Source organism: Canis aureus, chromosome 12, assembly GCF_053574225.1.
Source record: "Canis aureus isolate CA01 chromosome 12, VMU_Caureus_v.1.0, whole genome shotgun sequence".
Lineage (NCBI taxonomy): Eukaryota > Metazoa > Chordata > Mammalia > Carnivora > Canidae > Canis > Canis aureus.
This window is the reverse complement of record NC_135622.1, coordinates 39,021,975-39,045,039: the sequence shown is the minus strand read 5'-3', so window position 1 is coordinate 39,045,039 and position 23,065 is coordinate 39,021,975. Positions and strand designations below refer to the sequence as shown.

Sequence of the window (23,065 nt, the reverse complement as noted above, 5' to 3'; positions counted from 1 at the left end):
TGCTATGTACCTGCCAGCTCTGCCTTTGAAGGGCGCCCATTCAGGGAGGGGGAGCCACTTTTTCAATGGATTCTGAAAGGTTCTGTGTTCTTCCAGTCAGCCGTTTGTTGCGGTTGCTGTGCTTCTTTTCTTTTCTTTTCTTTTCTTTTCTTTTCTTTTCTTTTCTTTTCTTTTCTTTTCTTTTCTTTTCTTTTCTTTTCTTTTCTTTTCTTTCTTTTCTTTTCTTTTCTTTTCTTTTCTTTTCTTTCTTTTCTCTTCTCCTCTTCTCTTCTCTTCTCTTCTCTTCTCTTCTCTTTTCTTTTCTTTTTCTTTTTTTCTTTTCTTGCTCTACTCTTTTCTTAAAACACTGTAGATAGAGCTAGGCCTACAGTTAGAGTGAATTTGAGGATGGACAAGGAAAGCTGTTCCTCTGGGCTGTGTTCTGGACAGATTTACTGCTTACTAGTTAAAAGGTTACCAGTTAAGAAGTGACCTTTAAGGCATGGACAGTTTTCAGCCTTCTAGTCCATTTAGTTTTAGCTGCTTTTATTGAATTAGAAAAAAACTTAAAGTTGTACCTATTTTATTTTAAATGTACGGTTTGAATCTTGAAAAATAGACCCATGAAATGACCACCATACTAAAAATACAGTATCATTTCCATTACACCAAAAAGTCATTGACACTCCTTCACAGTCAGTCACTTTCCCTCCCTCTGATCTGCTTTCTGTCACAGATTAGAGCTGCTTTTTCTAGAATTTCAAATAAATGGAATCATACAGTATGACTCTTTTGTGTCTCGTTTCTTTCACTTGGCATAATGTGTTTTTAAGTTATAGCAGTTCTTTTTTTTCCAGTTTTATTGAGAAATACTTGGCGTATATCACTGTATAAGTTTAAGGCATATAGCATAATGGTTTGATTTGCATATATTGTAAAGTTTACCACAGTAGGTTCAGCTAACATCCATCTTCTCGTATAGATAAAAAATAAACAGAAAAGGAAAATTTTTTTTCTTGTAGTGAGAACTCTTAGGATGTACTCTCTTAACTTTCTTGTCTATCTCACAGCAGTACTGGCTGTAGTCCTTGTGTCGTACATCACATCCCCAGTGCTTATTTGTCTTGTAACTGGAGGTTCGTACTTTGTGACCAGCTTCCTCCAGTCCTCCCTCCCCTCACCCTCTGCCCCTGGTAACCACAGTCTGATCTCTTTTTCTACGAGTTTGATTTTTTGTTTTGTTTTGTTTTTAGATTCCACATACAAGTGAGATTATACACTGTCTCTCTCTGACTTATTTCAGTTAGCATAATACCTTCAAGGTCCATTCAAGTTGTCACCAATGGTAGGATTTCCTTATTTGTTTGGGTTTTTTTTTTTTAATGATCGAGTAATATTCCAATATATGTACCACATCTTTTTTTTTTTTTTTTTATGTACCACATCTTAATCCATTCATCCATGCATGCACACTTAGGTCTATCTGCACAGTGTGTTTATTCATCTACCTGTTGGTGGATAGTTGAGCTCTTTCTAATTTTTGGCTATTATGAATAAAGCTGCTTAAAACATTTGTGTGTCTTTGTGTGAACATGTTTTTAATTCTCTTGGGTAAATACCTAGGATTAGAATGGCTGAATTGTGTAGTGAGTGTGTTCTTTTTTTTTTTCCTTAGAGCGAGCATGTGCATGTTGTAGAGGAGGGGCAGAGAGGAGGGAGACAGAATCTTAAGCAGGCTCATGCTTAGCATAGAGCCCCATGTGGGGCTCGATCTCATGACCTTGGGATCATGACCTGAGCTGAAATAGAGAGTCAGCCTCTCAACTGACTGAGTCATGCAGGCACCCTAGTGTATTCTTAACTTGATGAGAAACTGCCAAACTGTTTTCCAAAGTGGTTGTGCTATTTTATGTTCCAATCATCAGTGAATGAGTGCCAGTTGCAAATGCTTGGTATTGTCATTCTTCTTAATTTTTGCTATTTTCATGTGTTAGGGGTGTGTGTAGGGATATCTCATTGTGGTTTTACTATTTTTTTTGACAGTTCATTTTTTTCAAAATCAACTTTTTTTAAAGATTTATTTGAGTGTGAGCTAGAGTGAGCCAGGGGTGGGGCAGAGAGAGTGGGAGAAGAAAAGAATCTCAAGCAGAGGCTTTGCTGAGTGTGGAGCCTGATGTGGGACACAATCTCATGACCCTGAACTCATGACCTGAGCTGAAATCAAGATTTTGACACTTAACTGACTGAGCCACCCAGGTGCCCCACATCAATTTTTATTTTTTATTTTTATTTTTTAATTAATTATTTATTTTTAAAAAAGATTTATTTATTTATTTATTCATGATAGACACAGAGATTGAGAGAGAGGCAGAGACACAGGAGGAGGGAGAAGCGGGCTCCACGCCGGGAGCTCCACATCAGTTTTTAAAAAAGATTTATTTATTTTTTGAGAGAGAGAGCATGAACATGGGGAAGGGCAGAGGGAGAAAGAGAATCTCAAGCAGGATCTGCACTAAGCATGGAGCCCATCGCAGGGTTCTATCCTGTGACCCCAAGATCACGACCTGAGCTGAAGTCAAGAGTCGGATGCTAATTGACTGGGCCACCCAGGTGCCCCTAAAAATAATTTTTTTAAAAATAGAACTTACATACAGAAAAATTGACCCATTTTAATTGGTAAGGTTAAACCCATTCAGTTTGATGACATTTGACAAATGCATTTCTGCAACCATTACAGTCAATGTATGTTTCATTACCCTAGAAAGTTCTGTCATGCCCATTTGCAGTTAATCTCTCACTGTGCTGGCCCTAAACAATTGTGGATCTGCTTTCTGTGACTATAGATAGTTTGCCTTTTCCAGAATTTTCTATGTACTTTTTTATATCTGGCCTCTTGTTTAGCATGATGTTTTTGAGATAAACCTATATAGTTACATGTGCCAATAGTTCCTTTTTTATTGCTAATTAGAATTCCATTGGATGGATATAGTATAATTTTTATTTTTTCTTTTATTTATTTTTTAAAGATTTTATGTATTTATTCATGTGAGACACCAAGAGAGAGGCAAGGACACAGGCAGAGGGAGAAGCAGGCTCCTCACGAGGAGCCCAATGTGGGACCTAATCCCAGGATCCTGGGATCATGCCCTGAGCCAAAGGCAGATGCTCAACTACTGAGCCACGGAGACATCCTAACTTTTCTTTTATTTGTTTATTGATAACAAATATGAAATTTTTGAATTATTTGAGTTGTTTCTGTTTTTGGGCTATAAGAGATAAAATTGTATGAACATTTATATATATATGTCTTTTGTGGACGTGTTTTCATTTCTCATGGTAACCACTTAGAGTGGAATTGATAGCTCCTTTATAGTAAATGTATGTTTATTATAGGAAATTGGCAGGGCGCCTGGGTGGCTCAGTCAGTTAAGCATCTGCCTTTGGCTCTGGTCTTGATCCCGGAGTCCTGAGATTGAGCCTCATATTGGGCTGTCTGCTCAACGGGAGCCTGCTTCTCCCTTTCCCTCTGCCTGCTGCTCTTGCTTGCTTGCTTGCGTGCTCTCTCTTTCTCTCTGTTAAATAAATAAATAAAATTAAAAAAAGAAATTGGCAAAATATTTTCTGTGGTACACCATTTTAAATTAGTATCAGCAGTGTGTAAAAGTTCTAATTTTAGATCCTTGTCAACATTTAGTATTGTCAGTCTTTTAATTAGTATTTCCTATTGACTGTTGTTGTCAAGGATCTTTTTGCGTGCTTATTGGGCATTTATATATCTTTTAATGAAGTGTCTGTACAAATCTATTGTCTACTTTTATATTGGGTTTTTTATCTTCTTACTGAGTTGTAAGAGTTCTCCATATTGTGAATACAAGTCCCTTTTCATATATTTGTTTTATGAATATATTCTCTGAGTCTGTAGCTTGGCTTTTCATTTTCTTAACGATATTTTCAAAGAACAGAACTTTTAAATTTGATGAAGTTTAACTTAGGAAAGTTTTTTCTCTGATGGTTCAGGTTTTTTTGTGTCCTAATTAAGAACCACCTATCTAGCCCAGAGTTGCAAAGCTTTTCTCCTGTGATTTCCTCTAGAAGGTTTTTTTAGGGTCAGCTTCTATGTTAAGGTCTGTGATCAATTTTGACTTAATTTTTGTGTGTGGTATGAGATAAGGGTGAAGGGGCATTTTTTCCCAAATGGCTGTGCAGTTGTCACCATCATTTATTGAAAAGACTTTGCTTTGTTGAAAATCAATTGGCCATATGTAGGTCTAAAATTCTGGACTCTATATTCCACTCCATTCATCTGTAAGTCTGTCTTCACACTAGTACCACACTGTGTTGGCTTTGTAGTATTTCTTGAAATCAGATACTCTATCAAGTCCCCTAAATCCTCAGATTTTATTCTTTTTCAGATTGTTTTGGCTCTTCTAGATCCTGTTGAGAAACAGAATTGGGAGTTGATATTTTATTGTATTGTTTTTGATTTAATATTTTTTTAAAGATTTTATTTATTTTAGAGAGAAAGAGAGTGAGAGAGCATGAATGGGGAGGAAGAGAGGGAGAAGCAGGCTCCCTGCTGAGCATGGAGCCCAATGTGGGGCTCAATCCCAAGACCCTGGGATCGTGACCTGAGCCAAAGATAGACACTTAACTGATTGAGTCATCCAGATGCCCCAAGAGTTGATATTTTGATTAGAATATAGAGTAGAAAGATATGATTTTAAATCCTGATGCATCAGTAGAGGGGCTTGGGCTCCATTTCTACATAGTAAATTATCCCCAAATATGTGTTTCACAAGAAATAGCCTGTTGACCATATGTAGACGTTGTAGAATTTTTAAACAAAAAGATGAATTATCTCTCCTTAGTAATCAGTTGCATACAGTGTGTTGAATGAATCAAATTTAAATTTTGGTCTAAATATTTTCTTTTGCGTTTCACCAGAATCTTGAGCTCAATGATGATACAGTTCTAAATGAGATAAAATTAGCAGATTGTGAACAGTTTCAGATGCCTGATCTGCATGCTGAAGAGCTTGCTGTTATCCTTGGAATCTGGTAAGTCAATTACTTATTTAGTTACTTTGAACACTGCGTATTGGTTCTTATGTGTTGAGGAAAACTTTATTCCAGGAGGCACACCGAGTTCTGGATGAATAGGGAATCTTACAATGCTTACGAGCATCAAGAATAGTGGGGCAATCAATTTTCACTAAACTACCAGTGCTCTCTGCCTGCTGCAACCCTCTGCAACCAAGTCAAGGGTTAGAGATTAGGAATTTCAGGAATCACCTTTGAGTTAGTATACTTCTCTTTTCTTCATAAGCAAGATTTCTTTGGTTAGCTTTAGCTAGGAGTAAACTTATAATAAAGTATTTAGGAGAGTTGAGAATGATTATTTTGACCTTTGAGGTTATTTACAATCCAAAGGATAGAATTATTTCTTAATACTATTGAATCTTATGTGTGGTGGAAATAGTTTTTCCTTTTATTTTTATTTTCAATTTTGAAATAATTTCAAAATTCACTTTTCAAAAAAAGTGGCAAGGGGAAGGCATTGTAGAGAACTTTGGAGAATAATTTTCTAACAGGACACTGTATCATCCCTGAATACTTACTTCAGTGCATGCTTCCAACAAACTAGGGTATTTTTTTTTATAATAGCCACAATATGGCTATCAAAATGAGGAAATAAATATTCATACTTTATTGTCACTTAATACTCAGATCCCATTCAAATTTTCCAGTTGTCCCAATAATCTCCTTTGTAGCACAGGACCCACTGTAAAATACATGTGTTTCTTTTAATTGTCCTGTCTCTCCAGTTTCCATCATGCCGGAATAGCTTGACTTTCATAGTCTTGACATTTTTGAAATGTATAAGCCAGTTACTTTGTAGACTTTCCCCACTGAATTTGACCTATTTAAAAAAATTACAGTTAGTTTGCATTATGCATCTTTAGCAGGGATATCAGAGAAGGGAAGTTTTGTGGTTCTTCTTGCATCCTAGCAGTAGGACACAATTTTGATTTGTCCGTTTGTCCCACTGCTGACTTTAACTTTGATCACGATTGAAGCAACATTTGCCAGACGTCTCCATTTTTTTTTTTAAGACATCTCCATTTTTATAGAGTTTTTCTTTTTCACCTTTGTAATTAACATTTTATGGGAAGATGCTTTGAGACTATATCAGTGTCTCACTTCTCTGGAGAATGTTCAAAATGGAGTACTTCACAAAGTTGCAATATTTAGAACAGTCAAATTAGTAATAGATAAGAAAGGAGGGATTTGTTTAAAAAAATTGTTATATAACTCAGTAGAGCTTATCCTTTTGTCTCCACCTCATAGCATTATACCTCTTTTTCACACTTCATTTACACAAAAGTTGAATATAGTCCTCCAGTCTTCTTGTTTGGGTAAAAGGGATCACACACATAGAGCTCTGTTTCTAAGCCCAGATCTCCTGTTCTATCATATTATTTGATTCTAGTGACAGATTCTTTGCATACTAATGAAAAATTGTCTAATTCGTAGTGATGCTTAGTATATAATTAATATAAATAGCAACCATTTGTGAGCAGTTCCATGTGCTAGGAATTGCACCATGCACTTCTCACATCACCTCTCATTAATGTTCTAGCAACCTTAAAGTTGCTTTCTCCGTTTTTCAGATAGGAAATTGGGGTTCAACTGGCTGAATGACTTGCTGAGAATTATGAGCAGCAATTAGGAATTGAATCCAGGTTTTACTGACCTCAAATTCTGAGTTCTCCTTTATGTAATTTCTTAAAACATCATTTTAGCAAATTCATAATTGACAGTGTATCAGAAAATTAAATCAAACAAAACATACATATTCCCAGGCATTCTGTCAATTGAGCTTTAGGTATGTATAATGAGTTAGACTTTATAGTTGAGAGAGGACTAAAAAATAAAAACAAAAAATTCTTGTTTTCAAATACTGTTTCTTCCCCCAAGTATAATATTGGTTGAATCTTAATATATGGAACAGTTAGAAGTGCTGAGTGGATTTTATAAGCAACTTAAATCTCCCCTGTTTGGTAGAAACAACTTGATTGTTTTCTGAATCTTGGAGCACCTGATGCAGTGTTTATAAATGGGTAGGAAATCAGTGAATTGATGATTTACATGAACTGAGTTACCATGGGAGTTGTAAACTGTGGTTTTGTTATATTGCCTGACCTCTGTCTAATCCCCATGGCCATTTTCCCTGTGGAGAGGTGACTTGGACATTGTAGTAAGCTGTGTTAGATTAGAAAGGAGGGGCAGCCCTGGGTGGCTCAGCGGTTTAGCGCTGCCTCCGGCCCAGGGCCTGATCCTGGACACCCGGGATCGAGTTCCACGTTGGACTCCCTGCATGGAGCCTGCTTCTCCCTCTCTCTCTTTATGTATCTCTCATGAATAAATAAATGAATCTTAAAAGAAACACGATTAGAAAGGAAACAATGAGAAGGTGAATTCTTATAGATGGAAGATTGGTGAAACGATGGGGCTAGAAAAAAAGAGACAAAAAAAACAGACTCTGATATACAGAGAACAAACTGGTGGTTGCCAGAGTGGCGATGGGTAAAATAAAAAAGGAGATTAAGAGTAGACTTATCTTGAGCACTGAGAAATATATAGAATTGCTGAATCATTATATTGTGTACCTGAAACTTATATAACACTGTATGTTATATTATACTTATATTATACTTGAATAAAAAAAAAACACAGTAACCACTATCCTCAATTTTGTATTTGTTATTTTCTTGCCTTTTCAAAAAAATATATTTACTCACGTTTTTGTACTTCTAAGTCAGTTTCATTTTGTTTTTTTCTGAGCCTTATAAAAGTGATATCTTACTATGTGTAGTCTGTGATTTTTTTCTCATTATGTTTTTATGATTCATTCTTTTTTATACGTAGCTATAATTTACTTTGGATTATAGCATCCCATTGGGTGAATATTTCTCAGTTTATCAGTCTTTTTTTGGACATTTGGATTATTTCAAGATTTTTTTTTCCTGTTGTACACAATATTACTATGGATATTTTGTATATGGCTCCTGGTACACCTGTTCAAGAATTTCTCTGGGCTCTATGAAATTATTATTGAGCTAAGATATATGAAGATTTCACTTTACAAGATAGTGATAAATTGTTTAGTAAAATCATCTGATCAAATTATACTTGGATCAGCAGGATCTAAGAATTCCCATTTTCCTGCCTCTTTGACAGCCTCTTAAATTTTGCCTAATGATTACAGTGATATTTTAATTTTTTTGGCATGAGTTTGATAATTAGGAGCTGGTTCCATGTTCATTCTTTTCTTTCTGAGGCTGCCAGATTCGATTTCTTTTTCCTAGTAAAATAAATTATGTTAACATTTAGTATACCAACCACCTTTAGTCAGCATTTAAAAATATTTTTAAAAATTCAAAAAAAAATTTTTTTAAGATTATTTATTTATTTGAGAGAGAGAGTGAGTGAGTACAAGCAGGGGGAGTGACAGAGGGAGAGAGAAGCAGGCTCCCTGCCGAGCAGGGAGCCCGATGTGAGGCTCTATCTCAGGACCCTGGGATTGTGACTCAAGCCGAAGGCAGATGCTTAACCACCTAACCAGCAAGGCACCCTTTGTCAGCATTTTTTGTGTCTCAACATTTTTCAAAGAGATTTTATTTATTGATTTATTTTGTGGGAGGTGGGCAGAGAGAGGGAGAGAGAGAAACCCAGGTGGACTCTCCATTGAGTGCAGAACCCAGTGTGGGACTTGATCTCACAATCCCGAAATCGTGACCTGGGCTGAAACCAAGAGTTGGACGCTTAACCGAATGGTCCATCCAGGTGCCCCTATTTGTCAGCATTTTATTGCTTACTTATTTTATATATATATATATATTTTATGATAGGCACACAGTGAGAGAGAGAGAGGGGCAGAGACACAAGCAGAGGGAGAAGCAGGCTCCATGCACCGGGAGCCCGACATGGGGTTCGATCCTGGGTCTCCAGGATCGCGCCCTGGGCCAAAGGCAGGCGCTAAACCGCTGCACCACCCAGGGATCCCACTTACTTATTATATTATTTAGTGTCATACTTATCTTTGGCAAACTAATATCTACATTTGTATATAATGCAATAGTATTAAAATATGTGCCTTGAAATAAAGTTTATGTTGCTTTTTTAAAAATAATATTTCATTAGTTACAACATACATTTTAGAATTAATTTGCTCTTTTTTTAAAATTTAAAGCACAAATTTCCAAAAGAATAACCCAGTGCATAAGTTAACTGAAGAGGAGCTGCTGGCATTTACATCAGTGAGTAATGTCCTTTCCATTTCATGTTTTTCCTTGTATGTGATATTGCTTCTCATATATTCTTGCCTAAGATTGCTCATGTTGAAACACTGCCATGTAGGGAAATTAAGGAGAAAAGAAAACCTCATCATTTTAATTTCCAAACTGTGTATATCTTGCTGTGGATGTAAACATAAGCATTTTTCTTTGTATTTGCTTGGATTTGAGGGGAGTGGCCAAATATTTCTTGTTCATTGTTTGATCCCAGGGCCCGATAGGTGCTCCATGTCCAATGAACAAATGAAATGACAGAGCAAGAGTCTGAATCCTCACTCCAAGACCACTGTAGTATGAAACTCTTTTGTCTAAAACTGAGGGTGATGCCTGCATATATGGGATGAGAAAGAGGAGTTAGAGAGCAAGGACCAGAAGCAAGAGGGTGAGGGTTATATGGACTGAGAAAGTAGGGCAGTGTCAGGAACATGAAGTGCTCATCAGCATCCCCCACTGCAGCGCTGTCCAGAGACAGGCCGTGGGCACTGATGATCAGGGGTGCATCACTCAGCTCTAGGACAGTTTCGGTGCAGTATTGTACATGTAGTCCCCTCATTATAGGGAATTAAGGAGGGAATGGAGTGTAAGAAAATAAAGTTGATAAAGACTACAGTTGGAGAAGAATGGCAGTGAAAAGGAAAGCTCGAGTAATAAATGAGGATTTGAGATCAAAGAAGGCTTTTCAAGAACAGAAAAGTCACATACCAAAGGGTCAGACATCATCTTCTTAGCTTTATGGATAAAAAGATAATGTACATCTTTGATGAGCACAAGTTGCTGAAGATAATTTTTTCAAAGGCATTTTTATTATCATAGTTAAAATTAAGAGAGAATTCTGATGTTTTCTTTCTTTGTTATTTTTCAGATAAGGCAAAAATGAAGTACTTTTATCTGGTAGAAAAGCTAGCTTACTTTGTATTGTAATATGAATTTTGCAAGTTACTGCTTTCTGCCTATGGTTTTGGAACTGGTTGGATGTGAATCCTTTGAGTCCTCTGGGTGCCTGTTTTTATTTTCTCACTTCAGTATCTTAAGAATCTTTAGTGTTGATGATGATAGCATATCTGTGTTTAGGTAACTATGTAGAAATGTCCCTGTTTTCTCTATGTATGCTATAAGGAATTTGACAAGTAAAGTGTTCAACATTTTTTAAAATATTAATTTAAAAAATGATCCTGTGTTTCCTATTTACCCAGCTAATCTCTGTTGAATACTGAATATATGTCAAGCTTTGTGCTGGTCATTGGGGATACAGTATCAACAAAGTATTTTCCTTCTTGGCCTTTACATTGATTTACATTCTTGTGGGGACAATACACTGTATACAAAGAGAGAAATAATATATTTAACAGATGTGCTCTGGAGACATATAGAACAGGGTAAGGGAATACGAATGGCACGGGGGTACGGCTGTTTTAGTCAGGTGGCGGGAAGGATCTCAGTGGGAAGGTGATCCATGAAGTGAGGCTCAGGGAAAGATATGGAGGATCTGGAATGGTGGTGAGTTTGAGTTACCATAGGGAAGTACAGAGCTGGATGAGGACAAGTGTCTAGATGATGAATGTGACCAGGATGCTTGGGTGTTTGGGTTTCTTCCGATAACTGGGGTAAACAGGATGTAACATGTGCTAGGAAGTGTTCCTGCTGGCCTCTTGTGGGGCGGGGGTCCATAATAACATCTTCTTGGGACTGGTCTTAGTGGTTTATCAAGGTATATATATTAGCCATAGTTATCCTAAAAAAGACACTAAAATACTTGATTTATAAACAAGCAGTTAAATGTATTTTAGCATTTCGAGTTGGTGGGTTTATTTCTTCCTTTAAAAAACTTTTCCCTTTTTTCCTGTTTTTCTTTTTTAGTTATTTATTATTTTCATTTAAAAAAATTTTGCTTAAGTTTGATTTAGTTAACATATACTTTATTATTAGTTTCAGAGGTAGAGTTCAGTGATTCATCAGGTTTTTTTTTTTTTTTTTAAAGATTTTATTTATTTATTCATGAGAGACACAGAGAAAGAGGCAGAGACACAGGTAAAGGGAGAACCAGGCTCCATGCAGGGAGCCCGATGTGGGACTCCATCCCAGGTCTCCAGGATCACACCCTGGGCTGAAGGTGGCGCTAAACTGCTGAGCCACCCGGGCTGCCCTCATCAAGTTTTTTTTTTTTTTTTTTTTTTAAGATTTTATTCATGAGAGAAACAGAGAGAGGGGCAGAGACATAGGCAGAGGGAGAAGCAGGCTAGGCTCCCTATGGGGAGCCTGACATGAGACTTGATCCCAGGACTCCAGGATCACAACCTGAACCAAAAGCAGATGCTCAACCACTGAGCCACCTGGCGTCCCAGTGATTCATCAGTCTTATATAACACCCAGTGCTCAATTCACCACTTGCCCTCCTTCATGCCCATCACTCAGTGACCCCATCCCTCCTTCCCACCCCTCCAGCAATCCTCGGTTTGTTTCCCAGAGTTGAGAGTCTCTTATGGTTTCCCTTTCCGATTCCATGCCCACCCCTGCCCCTGTCTTGTTCCTTTCTACTGTGAAGTACTTCTGAAATAATTAACTCTAGTAATCTCTGGGGTAGGTAACTCATCTCCTAACTTGCAGGGGGGAAGGTGATAAATTTGAGTTTTATACTTTCCCCCCAAGGACTTTATAACATTTTTGTTCTCTGTCCTCTTCCATCTCTCATCCAAGTCAGACCTGACCTGGGGACTGATCCCTTTGGAGGAAAGCTGTTTGATTATTACAGTGATGCATAGTGCCAGGCATGATTCTTCCAAGGAGATGAGGTTTTTTATTTTATTTTTTATTTATTTATTTTAAAGATTTTATTTACTTATTCATGAGAGACACACAGAGAAAGAGAGGCTGACAGAGACATAGGCAGAGGGAGAAGCAGGCTCCCTGCAGGAAGCCCAATGTGGGACTCGATCCTGGGACTCTGGGATCACATCCTGAGCCAAATGCAGATGCTCAATCGCTGAGCCACCCAGGCGTCCCAGGAGATGAGTTTTTTAGTTCCAAGTAAATCTTTAATTCATAAGAAGTAGGGCAAGGAACTTCTATGTGAGGAGGGCTTTTAGGTGCCCCAGCAATACTTTGTGATCTGCACCACTCCCTTCTTTTGTTGATTCCAAAGGAAGCATACAGCCTACACTAGAAAAATCCAGATGAACCCTTGTCAACTCCTTCTTGCATTTATTGATCCTTCCTCCTATCCATTCTTTGTGTATGATACTGAAGCAGATAATAAGAGGAATTAGACGGGCACCTAGGTGGCTCAGCAGTTGAGCGTCTGCCTTTGGCTTAGGGCATGGCATGATCTTGGGTTCTGGGCTCGAGTCCTGCATCGGGCTCCTTGGAGTGAGCCTGCTGCTCCCTCTGCCTCTGTCTAAAATTTATATCCTATATAATTGACTGACCTATATATAAATATCCCTTACCTTTTACTCCCAAAGAATATTTTAGGCAAAAGAGAACACTTTTGTGTTCGTCCTATCCCTTTTCTGAACTCTTGAACTTCTTTCTGTGCCCTTTTCTTAACAAGGCTCATATTTGGGCTTATAATTATTTATGTATATTCCTTATCCCTCCCACAAGACTATAAACTCCCCATTTCAGGGACAAGGCTTTGTTCTTCTCTCGGTCTTCTACAAGGCCCAGTATAGTACAATGCTTCAGTCATAGCTGTTGCTCAATAATGGATGCAGAAGAAGAGAATGAATGAAATATATTTGACCCCTGGAAAGGATTTCTGTCTTTCCTATAACTTGATGCTCTATTGCTTCCCTTAGTTTTATGATTTTAGGTAGTGCTATGTGATGTGAAGGATAACTACTTGTTTTATCTTGTTTTAACTCCCTTGTTTTAGGAAGGGATATGCCCCTTCCTCATCATTGAAATCTTGTTTTGAGGATCAAATTCAAGAATGTCCTGAAAGTACCTTTGAGTAAGTCGAGCTGGTGCACCCATAGCATTCAGGGATGAGCGGGGCCATCTGATTGCTGGTTTGTAGGAGAGTATTCTGTTTTCAAGGAATAGGAATTCCTAAGTGGATAAGACCTGTTTGAAATTGGCAGTAGATGTGGGAGAGAAGGGAGCAGAGAGGAAAGAAACGGCATATTCTTTCTTGCTGGGCATCCATTTCCCTTCTGTGGCAACAGTGTGGTGGCCTGGAACTAAGGGTATCAACTATTGAGACTATGAAGTGTCTTTGGTTAATAGAAGCGCAAGAATAACACAAGTCTTAATATTTCTGCCCCTGGATTGTAAGCACTTGAAGGGATGGGGGCCATAGTTACTGGCTATTTGTTAAATATTTATTGAATAAACAAATGAATGGCTCATTTTTCCTGAGTTTTGTTCAGTTTTAATAAACTGTCTTAAAGTTTACTAAAATGGTAAAATCTTTTTTTGGGGGGGAGAAATTTTTAGTAGTGTTTTCCTATTGGTGTAGCATGTTGAAATATATGAGAGATATGTTGGGAGAATGTTTTAGTTCAGCAATGTCAGAAGCTTATCCTAAAAGGAATACTTTATTTTTTTAAGGTTGTCATAATGTAGTGCTGTTCCTGAGATATTTGATCCACACATTTCAGGAAAACTGAATGACTCATAGTAAAAATAACCCATATTGTTTTAGAGAACCATTTATGTTGTATCGGCTTGATAATTTAAAATTAGCTGTTATCTACGTTATTTCCTTTCAGATGGGCCAAGTCAGTGACATTCAGTAATGCTTTTAATTTCCTTTCATTGTTGAAAATGGGAACAATTTAGTTAATTCATACAGGTGTTTCAGTTTTCATTGGCAAAAGTTTTGCTTAAGTGTAAATTGATACTGGCAGCCTGCCTTCTGAGTGTCTGCCTGAAGCCCCAAAGTCTCTGTAAATGAAGAAAGGAAAAAGACCTGTAGAAGTTATATGTTATATTGTGTGTATTTTCTCTTTCTGCTATTAATTTTAAAGCTATTTAATAAATGCTTATCTATGAACATAAAATAGTTTGCAAGCCATTTTTACAGATTAAAATGATTGCCTATATTTCTTTTAGGGCATACTCATTAATTTTCTAAGATAGGCAATAGAACTTTGCAAGATAGCTGTGATATTTCTGATAGTTTATGTTAACATTACATGATGACACATTCTATATTAAGCAGGTATAGCTCAGGATTTTGATTTTCTTTCTGGTTTGAATATTTGTCTTTCAAAATGTTACTTGTACATTTTAATTTAATTTAATAGGCATTTATTGATAATGAACATTGTAGTGATCTCTGAGTTAAGTTGGTAACTTTTTTTTTTTTTAAAGATTCTCTCCATTTATTCATGAGACAGAGAGAGAGAGAGAGAGAGAGAGAAAGAGAAAGGCAGAGGCACAGAGGGAGAAGCAGGCTCCACGGAGGGAGCCCGATGTGGGACTCGATCCCGGTTCTCCAGGGTCAGGCCCTGGGCTGAAGGCGGCGCTAAATTGCTGAGCCACCGGGGCTGCCCTAAGTTGGTAACTTTTAAAGAAGAGATAGACATGCTTTATTTTTTCTCTCAGTTCATAGGTTAACTGTTATTAAACAGAGGATTATTAAGTATTTTTGACTGTAGTTGAACTGAGTTCCTTGTATATATCCTACTTCAGGAATAGACAGAATGAGTAATAGGATTAGTGGGATCAAAGCTCTTCTTACCACCATCTACTTCGGTCACTGCTAGACTTCTCTCTTCACTGTTAACCATGGCTTAAGGTTAATACTTATTTGTGGGTTTACTTCTATTTTTTTTTTAAAGATTTTATTTATTTATTCATGAGAGACACACACAGAGAGAGAGAGAGAGAGAGAGAGGCACAGACACAGGCAGAGGAAGAAGCAGGCTCCATGCAAGGAGCCCAATGTGGGACTTGATCCTGGGTTTCCAGGATCACACCCTGGGCTGAAAGTGGCGCTAAACCGCTGAGCCACCCGGGCTGCCCTGTGGGTTTACTCTAACTGTCCTGATTTTGAACTTCAACTGTAAGCAACTACAAAACTGGACAAAATATTTGAAGCAGCAAGTGCAAAATGGGATATTAAGTCATAACCAAATAGTGTTTATCTCAAGAGTGCATAATTGGATTAATATGAAACAATCAATGCAGTTCATCCTGTTACTATAGTAAAAGGGAAAAGCCAAATGATTATCTCAATAGAAGCACAAAATCAGGGGCACCTGGGTGACTCAGTGGTTGAACGTCTGCCTTTGGCTCATGTCACGATCCTGGGGTCCTGGGACTGAGTTCCGCATTGGGCTTTCTGCAGGGAGCCTGCTTCTCCCTCTGCCTCTCTCTGTGTCTCTCATGAATAAATGAATAAAATCTTTAAAATAAATCAAATCTTTAAAAAAAAAAAAAAGCATTTGAAAAAATTTTAACAAACCTTATATTATAATTTTACTTATAAAGTGTGTTTGAATATATATCATATTAATATGTAGAATACCAATATAAATGTTACATAATATTTTATTATATTAATTCTTAGTAAACTAGGAATAGAAGGGAATGTCAACCTAGTAAAGAACATCAATGAAGAATCTCTATTTTTGTTTTTTAAGATTTATTTATGAGAGAGAGAGAGAGACAGAGAGAGAAAGACGCAGAAGGAAGGAGAAGCAGGCTCCATGCCAGGAGCCCGATGTGGGACTTGATCCCGGGAATCCAGGATCGCGCCCTGGGCCAAAGGCAGGTGCCAAACTGCTGAGCCACCCAGGGATCCCCAAGAATCTATTTAAATCGCTATGGACAGGCAGCCCAGGTGGCTCAGCAGTTTGGCGCCACCTTCAGCCCAGGGTGTGATCCTGGAGACCCGAGATTAAGTCCCACATCAGGCTCCCTGTGTGGAACCTGCTTCTCCCTCTACCTGTGTGTCTGCCTCTCTCTCTCTCTAAGTCTCTCGTGAGTAAATAAATAAAATCTTTAAAAAATAAAATAAAATAAAATAATTATTGACGAAAAACAACCTTTCCTCCTTAAGATCAGGAAAATGGCACTTCAGTTCTCCATAGAATTGGAAATCCCAGCTAGTGCAGTAAAACATGAAGAGGATGCAGAAGGTACGGGGATTGAAAAGGAAGCTATAAAACTATCATTATGTATAGATGACACAATTGTATACATCGGAAATAGTAAAGAATTGATACTAAAGCTACTGGAAGTAATAGGTGAGATCTGAGAAGAATTCAAGGTCAATTAAAAGAAGAATCAGTTGTGTTGCACCTGGGTGGCTCAGTTGGTTAAGTGTCTGCCTTCAGCTCAGGTCATGATCCCAAGCTCTTGGAATTGAACCCCAATTTTGGGCTCCCTGCTCAGTGGGGAGTCTACTTCTCCTTCTTCCTTTGTCCCTACCCCTGTTCGTGCTCCCTCTCTCTCTCTCTCTCTCTCTCTCAATCTCTCACTCTCAAACAGGTAAATCTTAAAAAAAAAATCAGTTTTGTTTATATATTCCTAGCAACGAATAATTGGGAAAGACATTTTAAAATTATTTAGAATAGCATAAGGTATCAAATATTTAATGATAAATTTAACTGAAGTATATGACTTGTATACTAAAAATGACAATGCTATGAGAAATTAAAGAAGATCTAAATAAATTGAAAAGTCACAATATCCATAGATTGGAAGACTCAATATTGTTGAATTGATAGTAATCCCAAAATGGAGTTATAAATTAAATCTAATAGTGTTCAGATTCCCAGTGGGCTTTTTTTCTTTTCAGAAATCAACAAGCTGATTCTAAACTTTATTTGGAGGACTTCAGCTTTTGTGATGGCCAAGTAAGCTCTGATTGGAACCATCTTTCTGCAGATAAAAATGACAAACTATGGGCAAAATGCAAGAAATAAAAAAAAAAAAACTACATGATGACAGTTGAGAATGACCAAAGGCAGAAGGATTCTGGAGATGATTTTTTTTGCTTGGAAGAAAAGAACGACATTGGGTGGTTTTCTTGTTTCTCTCCTATGGCTGAATCCCATTGTCTTACGTCCAGGGCAGCTAAAACTCTGATAGCAATTCGGCAGTCTTTCTGAGGACAAACATTGAGGTTACCATGCTGCTGGAATGTGAGGAAGAACATTTCATAAAGGAGAGCGTCACAGATGAGGATTCTTCCATTCTGTCTGTAAATGTTGTTTAAGTTATGCATGTGTAGGGTACACTCTAAGCAGCTCAGTTAATGAAAAAGGAACTCAGATGAAATTCTGAGCAGCCACCTAAGAGACTATGTGTACATATTTAGTCAAACCAGGTTATGTGTTAAAACGTAAAAAGCCAACACTTTGTAACAGAACAACGGAATTCACGCTCAAGAATATAACATTCGACAGTCATTAAGAAGGGTACATGATGAGATGTGTACTGAGTGTTATACTATGTATTAGCATATTGAATTTAAATAAAATTAAAAAAATTTTTAAAAAAAGCATTCACAATATGTAGGATATCATCCACAATTGTTCAGCAAATGAAGAATGAAGAAAATGTGAGCAATTTATAAGAGCAAAGTCAATGGAGACCAAGTCCAACATGACCTAGATGTTGGAATTAACAGACAAGGATTAAAGAAATTCTTTAATTATATTAGGTAACATAAAGGAAAAATTTTCTTAATAGTCCCAAAGAGGAATTTGTAGAAGAAAAATGAGAAGTATAAGGAACCACAGGGAAATCTTAAAACTGAACATACGATAAGTAAAATAAAAATTCTCTGGATGAAATTTACAGTTGAATGGAGATGATACAAGAGAGAGTTAGAGAACATGTAGATCAATAGAGGCTAATAACCTGTGTGAAGAACCAGAAAGACAGGGAAGATAAAAATAATAAGATCTCTTGGATATGTGGGATAGTATCAGAACATTCAACATACAAGTTGAATTGAAGCCAGAAGGAAAGAGAGAATAGAGCAAAAAAACAATTTGAAGAAATACTGGCTAAAACATTTCCCAAATGTATGAATGTTCAATATTTATGGATTTAAGAAGCACCCTGAGACCTAAGCAGTGTGAAACAAAGTAAATCAGGCCTGAGTATGTTATAGTCAGCCTAGTAAGGTAAAACATAAAGAGAACATCTTGATAAGAAACAGAGAAAAGTGACACATTAAAGTAAAAAAAGATTGCAAATCTCTCTAACTTCAGAAGCTATGGAGGGCACAAGACAGTGGAACAGCATTTTTAAAGTGTTCAAATGAAAAATGTATCAACTCAGAATTCTATACTTAATAAAAATATCTTTCAAGAATTATGGCCAGGATGTGTCTGGGTAGCTCAGTCAGTTAAGCAGCTGACTCTGGATTTTGGCTCAGGCCATGATCCTAGGGTCCTGGGATTGAGCCATGTGTCAGACTCCACAGTCAGTGGGGAGTCTGCTTCCTCTTTCTTTCTCTTCCTCTGCCCCTCCCACATTTGTGTGTGTGCATTCTCTTTCTCTTTCAAAAAAATAAATAAATCTTAAAAAAAAAAGAATTGTGGCCAAATGAAGACCTTTTTAGATGAAAGGAAACTAAGAATTTATTGTCAGCAAGCCCTTACTGTTAAAAAAAAATGCTAAATGAAATTTTTCAGGCTGAAGTGAAATAATTTCATACAGACACCTAGATGTTTAGTGGGAAATAGTATCTGAAATGGTAAATATGTGGATAAGTATAAAAGAACATCATTTTCCTTACAGTATCTTTAAGGTCTATATTTCCATCTAAAATTATGAAATTCTCTCTTGGCATTTTCTAAACTATGTAGAAAGCATGCAAGGGGTGGATAAATGTATTGACATGATTACAAGTTTTCTACATTTTATGTGAAGAATTACACTATTAATTCTAAGAACATCATGGACAAATAAAGATACTGTCATTCTAGAGCAACAATTTACAAATACAAAAGCATCTAGGGGCACCTGGCTTACTCAGTTGGTAGAGTATACAACTCTTGATCTCAGGGTCATGAGTTCAAGCCCCATGTTGGGCATGAAGCCTACTTAAAAAATAAATTATTTAAAATTATTAAACCATCTAGCTAAAACTCCAATGCTATGTTAAAATGGCAATCTGAAATACATTCAAATAACCCCAAAAGAAAGCAGGAATGGCATAATAGGATTACAAATGCATTCAACCATATCTATAATTGTGTTAAATATTAATGGATAAATATTCCAAATAAAAGTCAAAGGTGGTCAGAATGGAAAAAAAAAAACTCAAGATACAAGTATATGATCTAAGAAATTTATTTTATTATTATTATTTTTTAAAGATTTATTTTTTATTTATTTATGATAGAGAGAGAGAGGCAGAGACATAGGCAGAGGGAGAAGCGGGCTCCATGCTGGGAGTCTGACGCAGGACTCGATCCCGGGATTCCAGGATCGTGCCCTGGGCCAAGGGCAGGCTTCAAACTGCTGAGCCACCCAGGGATCCCCCTAAGAAGTGTATTTTAAATATAAAGACTCAGATTGAAAATAAATGGATAGAAAATACTATCCCATGAAACATTAAATATAAAAAGTCTGGATTTGTTAAATTAATATCAAATGAAATGGGTTTCATTACAAAGACTATTTTCAGAGACAGAGAGGGCTATTTCATAATAATAAAGGGAAAATTTACTAACAATACATAATAATCATAAATGTATATGTGCTTAATAACAGCTAACAACATACGAAGCAAAAATTGGTAGAATTAAAGTGAGAAATAGATAATGTCACAGTCATATTTGGAGATTTTTAACATTTCCCTCAGCAATTGATAGGACAACTAGACAAAAACACTGATAATAATAATAGATAATTTCAAGAATACTACCAACTAGCTTGACTGAATTGATATTTATAGAACAACACACTCAGAATACATGTTTTTTTTCAAGTGCATTTGATATGTTCAACAAGACCATATACTGGGGCAGTTAAATAAGTTTCAATAAAAAAATAAGCATCATATGGAATATGTTCTCTTTCCACAGTGGAATTAAAGTTTACATAAATAACTTTGATATCTGAAAAAACTTTAAATATTTGGAAACCAAATAAATAAACAACATACTTAATCTGTGAATCAATAAAAAAATCACAAAGGAATTTATATATAAAAATCTGTTATTTACCTAAATTTCCTAATTTTCTTAAGGTAAAATTGTTGTAGCTTTGGGGTGATGAGCAGTTTTCAGCTAGGACACTAAGTCCGTGAACCATAATAGAAAAACTGGGATGCCTGGGTGGCTCAACAGTTAAGCATGTCTGCTTTCGGCCCAGGGCGTAATCCTGGAGGCCCGGAATCGATTCCCAATTGGGCCCCCTGCATGAAGCCTGCTTCTCCCTCTGCACATGTCTCTGCCTCTCTTTCTGTGTCTCTCATGAATAAATAAATAAAAGTTTAAAAAAAAACCTGGATAAAAAGATTTTTTGGACTTCATTTAAATTAAAATCTACACTTTGAAGGACATCATTAAGAAAATGAAAGACAAGGGCACCTGGGTGGCTTAGTTAGTTGAGCATCTGCCTTCACCTCAGGTCATGATCCCAGGGTTCTGGGATAGAGTCCCACGTTGGGCTCTTTGCTCAGCAGGGAGTCTGCTTCTCCTTCTCCCTGTGCCCCTCCCCCAAGCTCATGCTCTCTGTCTCTCCCTCTAATAAATAAATAAGATCTTAAAAAAAAAAAAGAAAAGGTAAGTCTGAGCAAATATTCACAGTACATGTATCTCATAAAGGACTTGTTTTCAGAATAAATAAAGACCTCTTCCAACTTAACAGGACAAAGCAATTGAAAATGGAGAAAAGATTTGAACAGACCTTCCACCAAAGATATATGAATGACCAACAAGAATATGGACAATGCTTAATACCAGTAGTCATTGGGAAAATGCATTTTATTTTATTTTAAAGATTTTATTTATTCATGAGAGACAGAGAGGGAGAGAGAGAGACAGAGACAGAGACATAGGCAGAGATAGAAGCAGTCTCCACGCAGGGAACCCAATGTGGGACTGGATCCCAGGTCTCCAGGATCACTCCCTGAGCTGAAAGCGGTGCTAAACCGCTGAGCCAACCAGGCTGCCTGGGAAAATGCATTTTAAAACTCCACTATATATCACTTAAAAGACTTCATCCTATGTGAGGTAGTTGGAACTCTTATCTATTGTAAATGTAACATAATGCAAAATGGTATAATGACTTTGGAACACAGTTTGGTATTTTCTCATAGAGTTAATCATCAGTGCTACCTCTAGGTAGTTATCTAGGAGAAATAAAAATATATGTCCCCACAAAGACATATATACATATGTTCATACCTGTTTTATTTTTTTTTAAAGATTTTATTTATTTATTCATGAGAGATTCTGGACTCTGGGATCACGCCCTGAGCCAAAGGCAGCTGCTCAACTACTGAGCCACCCAGGCATCCCTGTTCATACCTGTTTAATTTATGATAGCTTAAAACTAGAGAAAACCCAAATGTCCATCAACAAGGGAGTAATAAACTACAGTACATCCACCTAAAGAAATGATACTGAGCAGTTAAAAGAAATGAAGTGCTGATACATTTAACAGTATGGGTGAATCTGAAAAATATAATTTTAATTTTGAGTTAAAGAAGCCTGATTCCATTTAGTTGGAATTCTATGGTAGATAAAACTAAATCATAGTGACAGAGAATAGATTACAGATTGGTTTCCAGGGAACTTTTCTGGCTAATAGAAATTTGTATATGTTGATTTTCATGGTGGTTGCATAGGTGTATACATTTGTGAAAACAGCAAACTCTACACTAAATATGGGTTTATTTTGTTGTACTGGTCTTACATTTCAATATAGTCACTAATAACCTAAAAGGGAATTATTTAGAGCTATAATATTATGATTGATGAGCTTATTAAGATCAATTTTGGTTTCAGTGTAGGTTAGTCCTTGTCATCAATTTCAGAAGTATAACACAAAATACAGCCTACCTGATGTGTTAAGTGGAAAGAATGTAGACAGAGAACAAAAGTAAGTTGTTCAATCTCCACATGTAGTATGAAGTTTACTTTTTTTAAAAAATCAAAAACATGCTAATTTTCCTCAAATATTATTGGAAACCTCTGTTCAAAAGAAACTTCAAATTCAGGTGGAGGAATATACAATTTAGCGCTCCACTTGTACTTTTGACCTTTAGCACCTAACACAGGTCATTGATGTGTTGAGTTGAATAGTCCCCCCTCTTGATTGAGTCATCAGAAACAGCAAACAGAAAGATAGTTAAGATGAATGTAAAACCTTAAGAATTCATGAGGAAGGAAACGTGTATAGAAATAGCATAGGTAGGGTAGCCCCGGTGGCTCAGCGGTTTAGTGCCACATTCGGCCTGGGGCGTGGTCCTGGGATCAAGTCCCATGTCGGGCTCCCTGCATGGAGCCTGCTTCTCCCTCTGCCTGTGTTTCTGCCTCTCTCTCTCTCTCTCACTGTGTGTCTCTCATGAATAAATAAATAAAATCTTTAAAAAAAATAGCATAGGTAATTGACATCTTCTAAAATACAGTGAGGTATTAATACAGAATTTCAAGCAACTTCTTGTGTTAATGGTATTAAAATACAACTAATTAGACTTGAATTATTTTAAGTCTATAAGTGCCATTTTTAGTAAAATCTATGTAAGGCCTGGAGATTAAAATATTGGTTGTGTGGCACAATGTTAAGTTGGTTGAAAAATATATAGGAATTATT

General features: G+C 36.8%; 1 protein-coding gene across 2 annotated transcripts in view; it reads left to right on the top strand.

The window, feature by feature from the left end:
• The window catches only part of TTC27 (tetratricopeptide repeat domain 27), a 172,651-nt gene that overhangs the window by 34,013 nt on the left and 115,573 nt on the right, over positions 1-23,065 (top strand). For both annotated transcript variants that reach the window (XM_077843652.1, XM_077843651.1), the window contains exons 8-9: positions 4,924-5,036; positions 9,232-9,298. In XM_077843652.1, the coding sequence (XP_077699778.1) occupies positions 4,924-5,036; positions 9,232-9,298 (180 nt within the window). The remainder of the gene's footprint in view (positions 1-4,923; positions 5,037-9,231; positions 9,299-23,065) is intronic.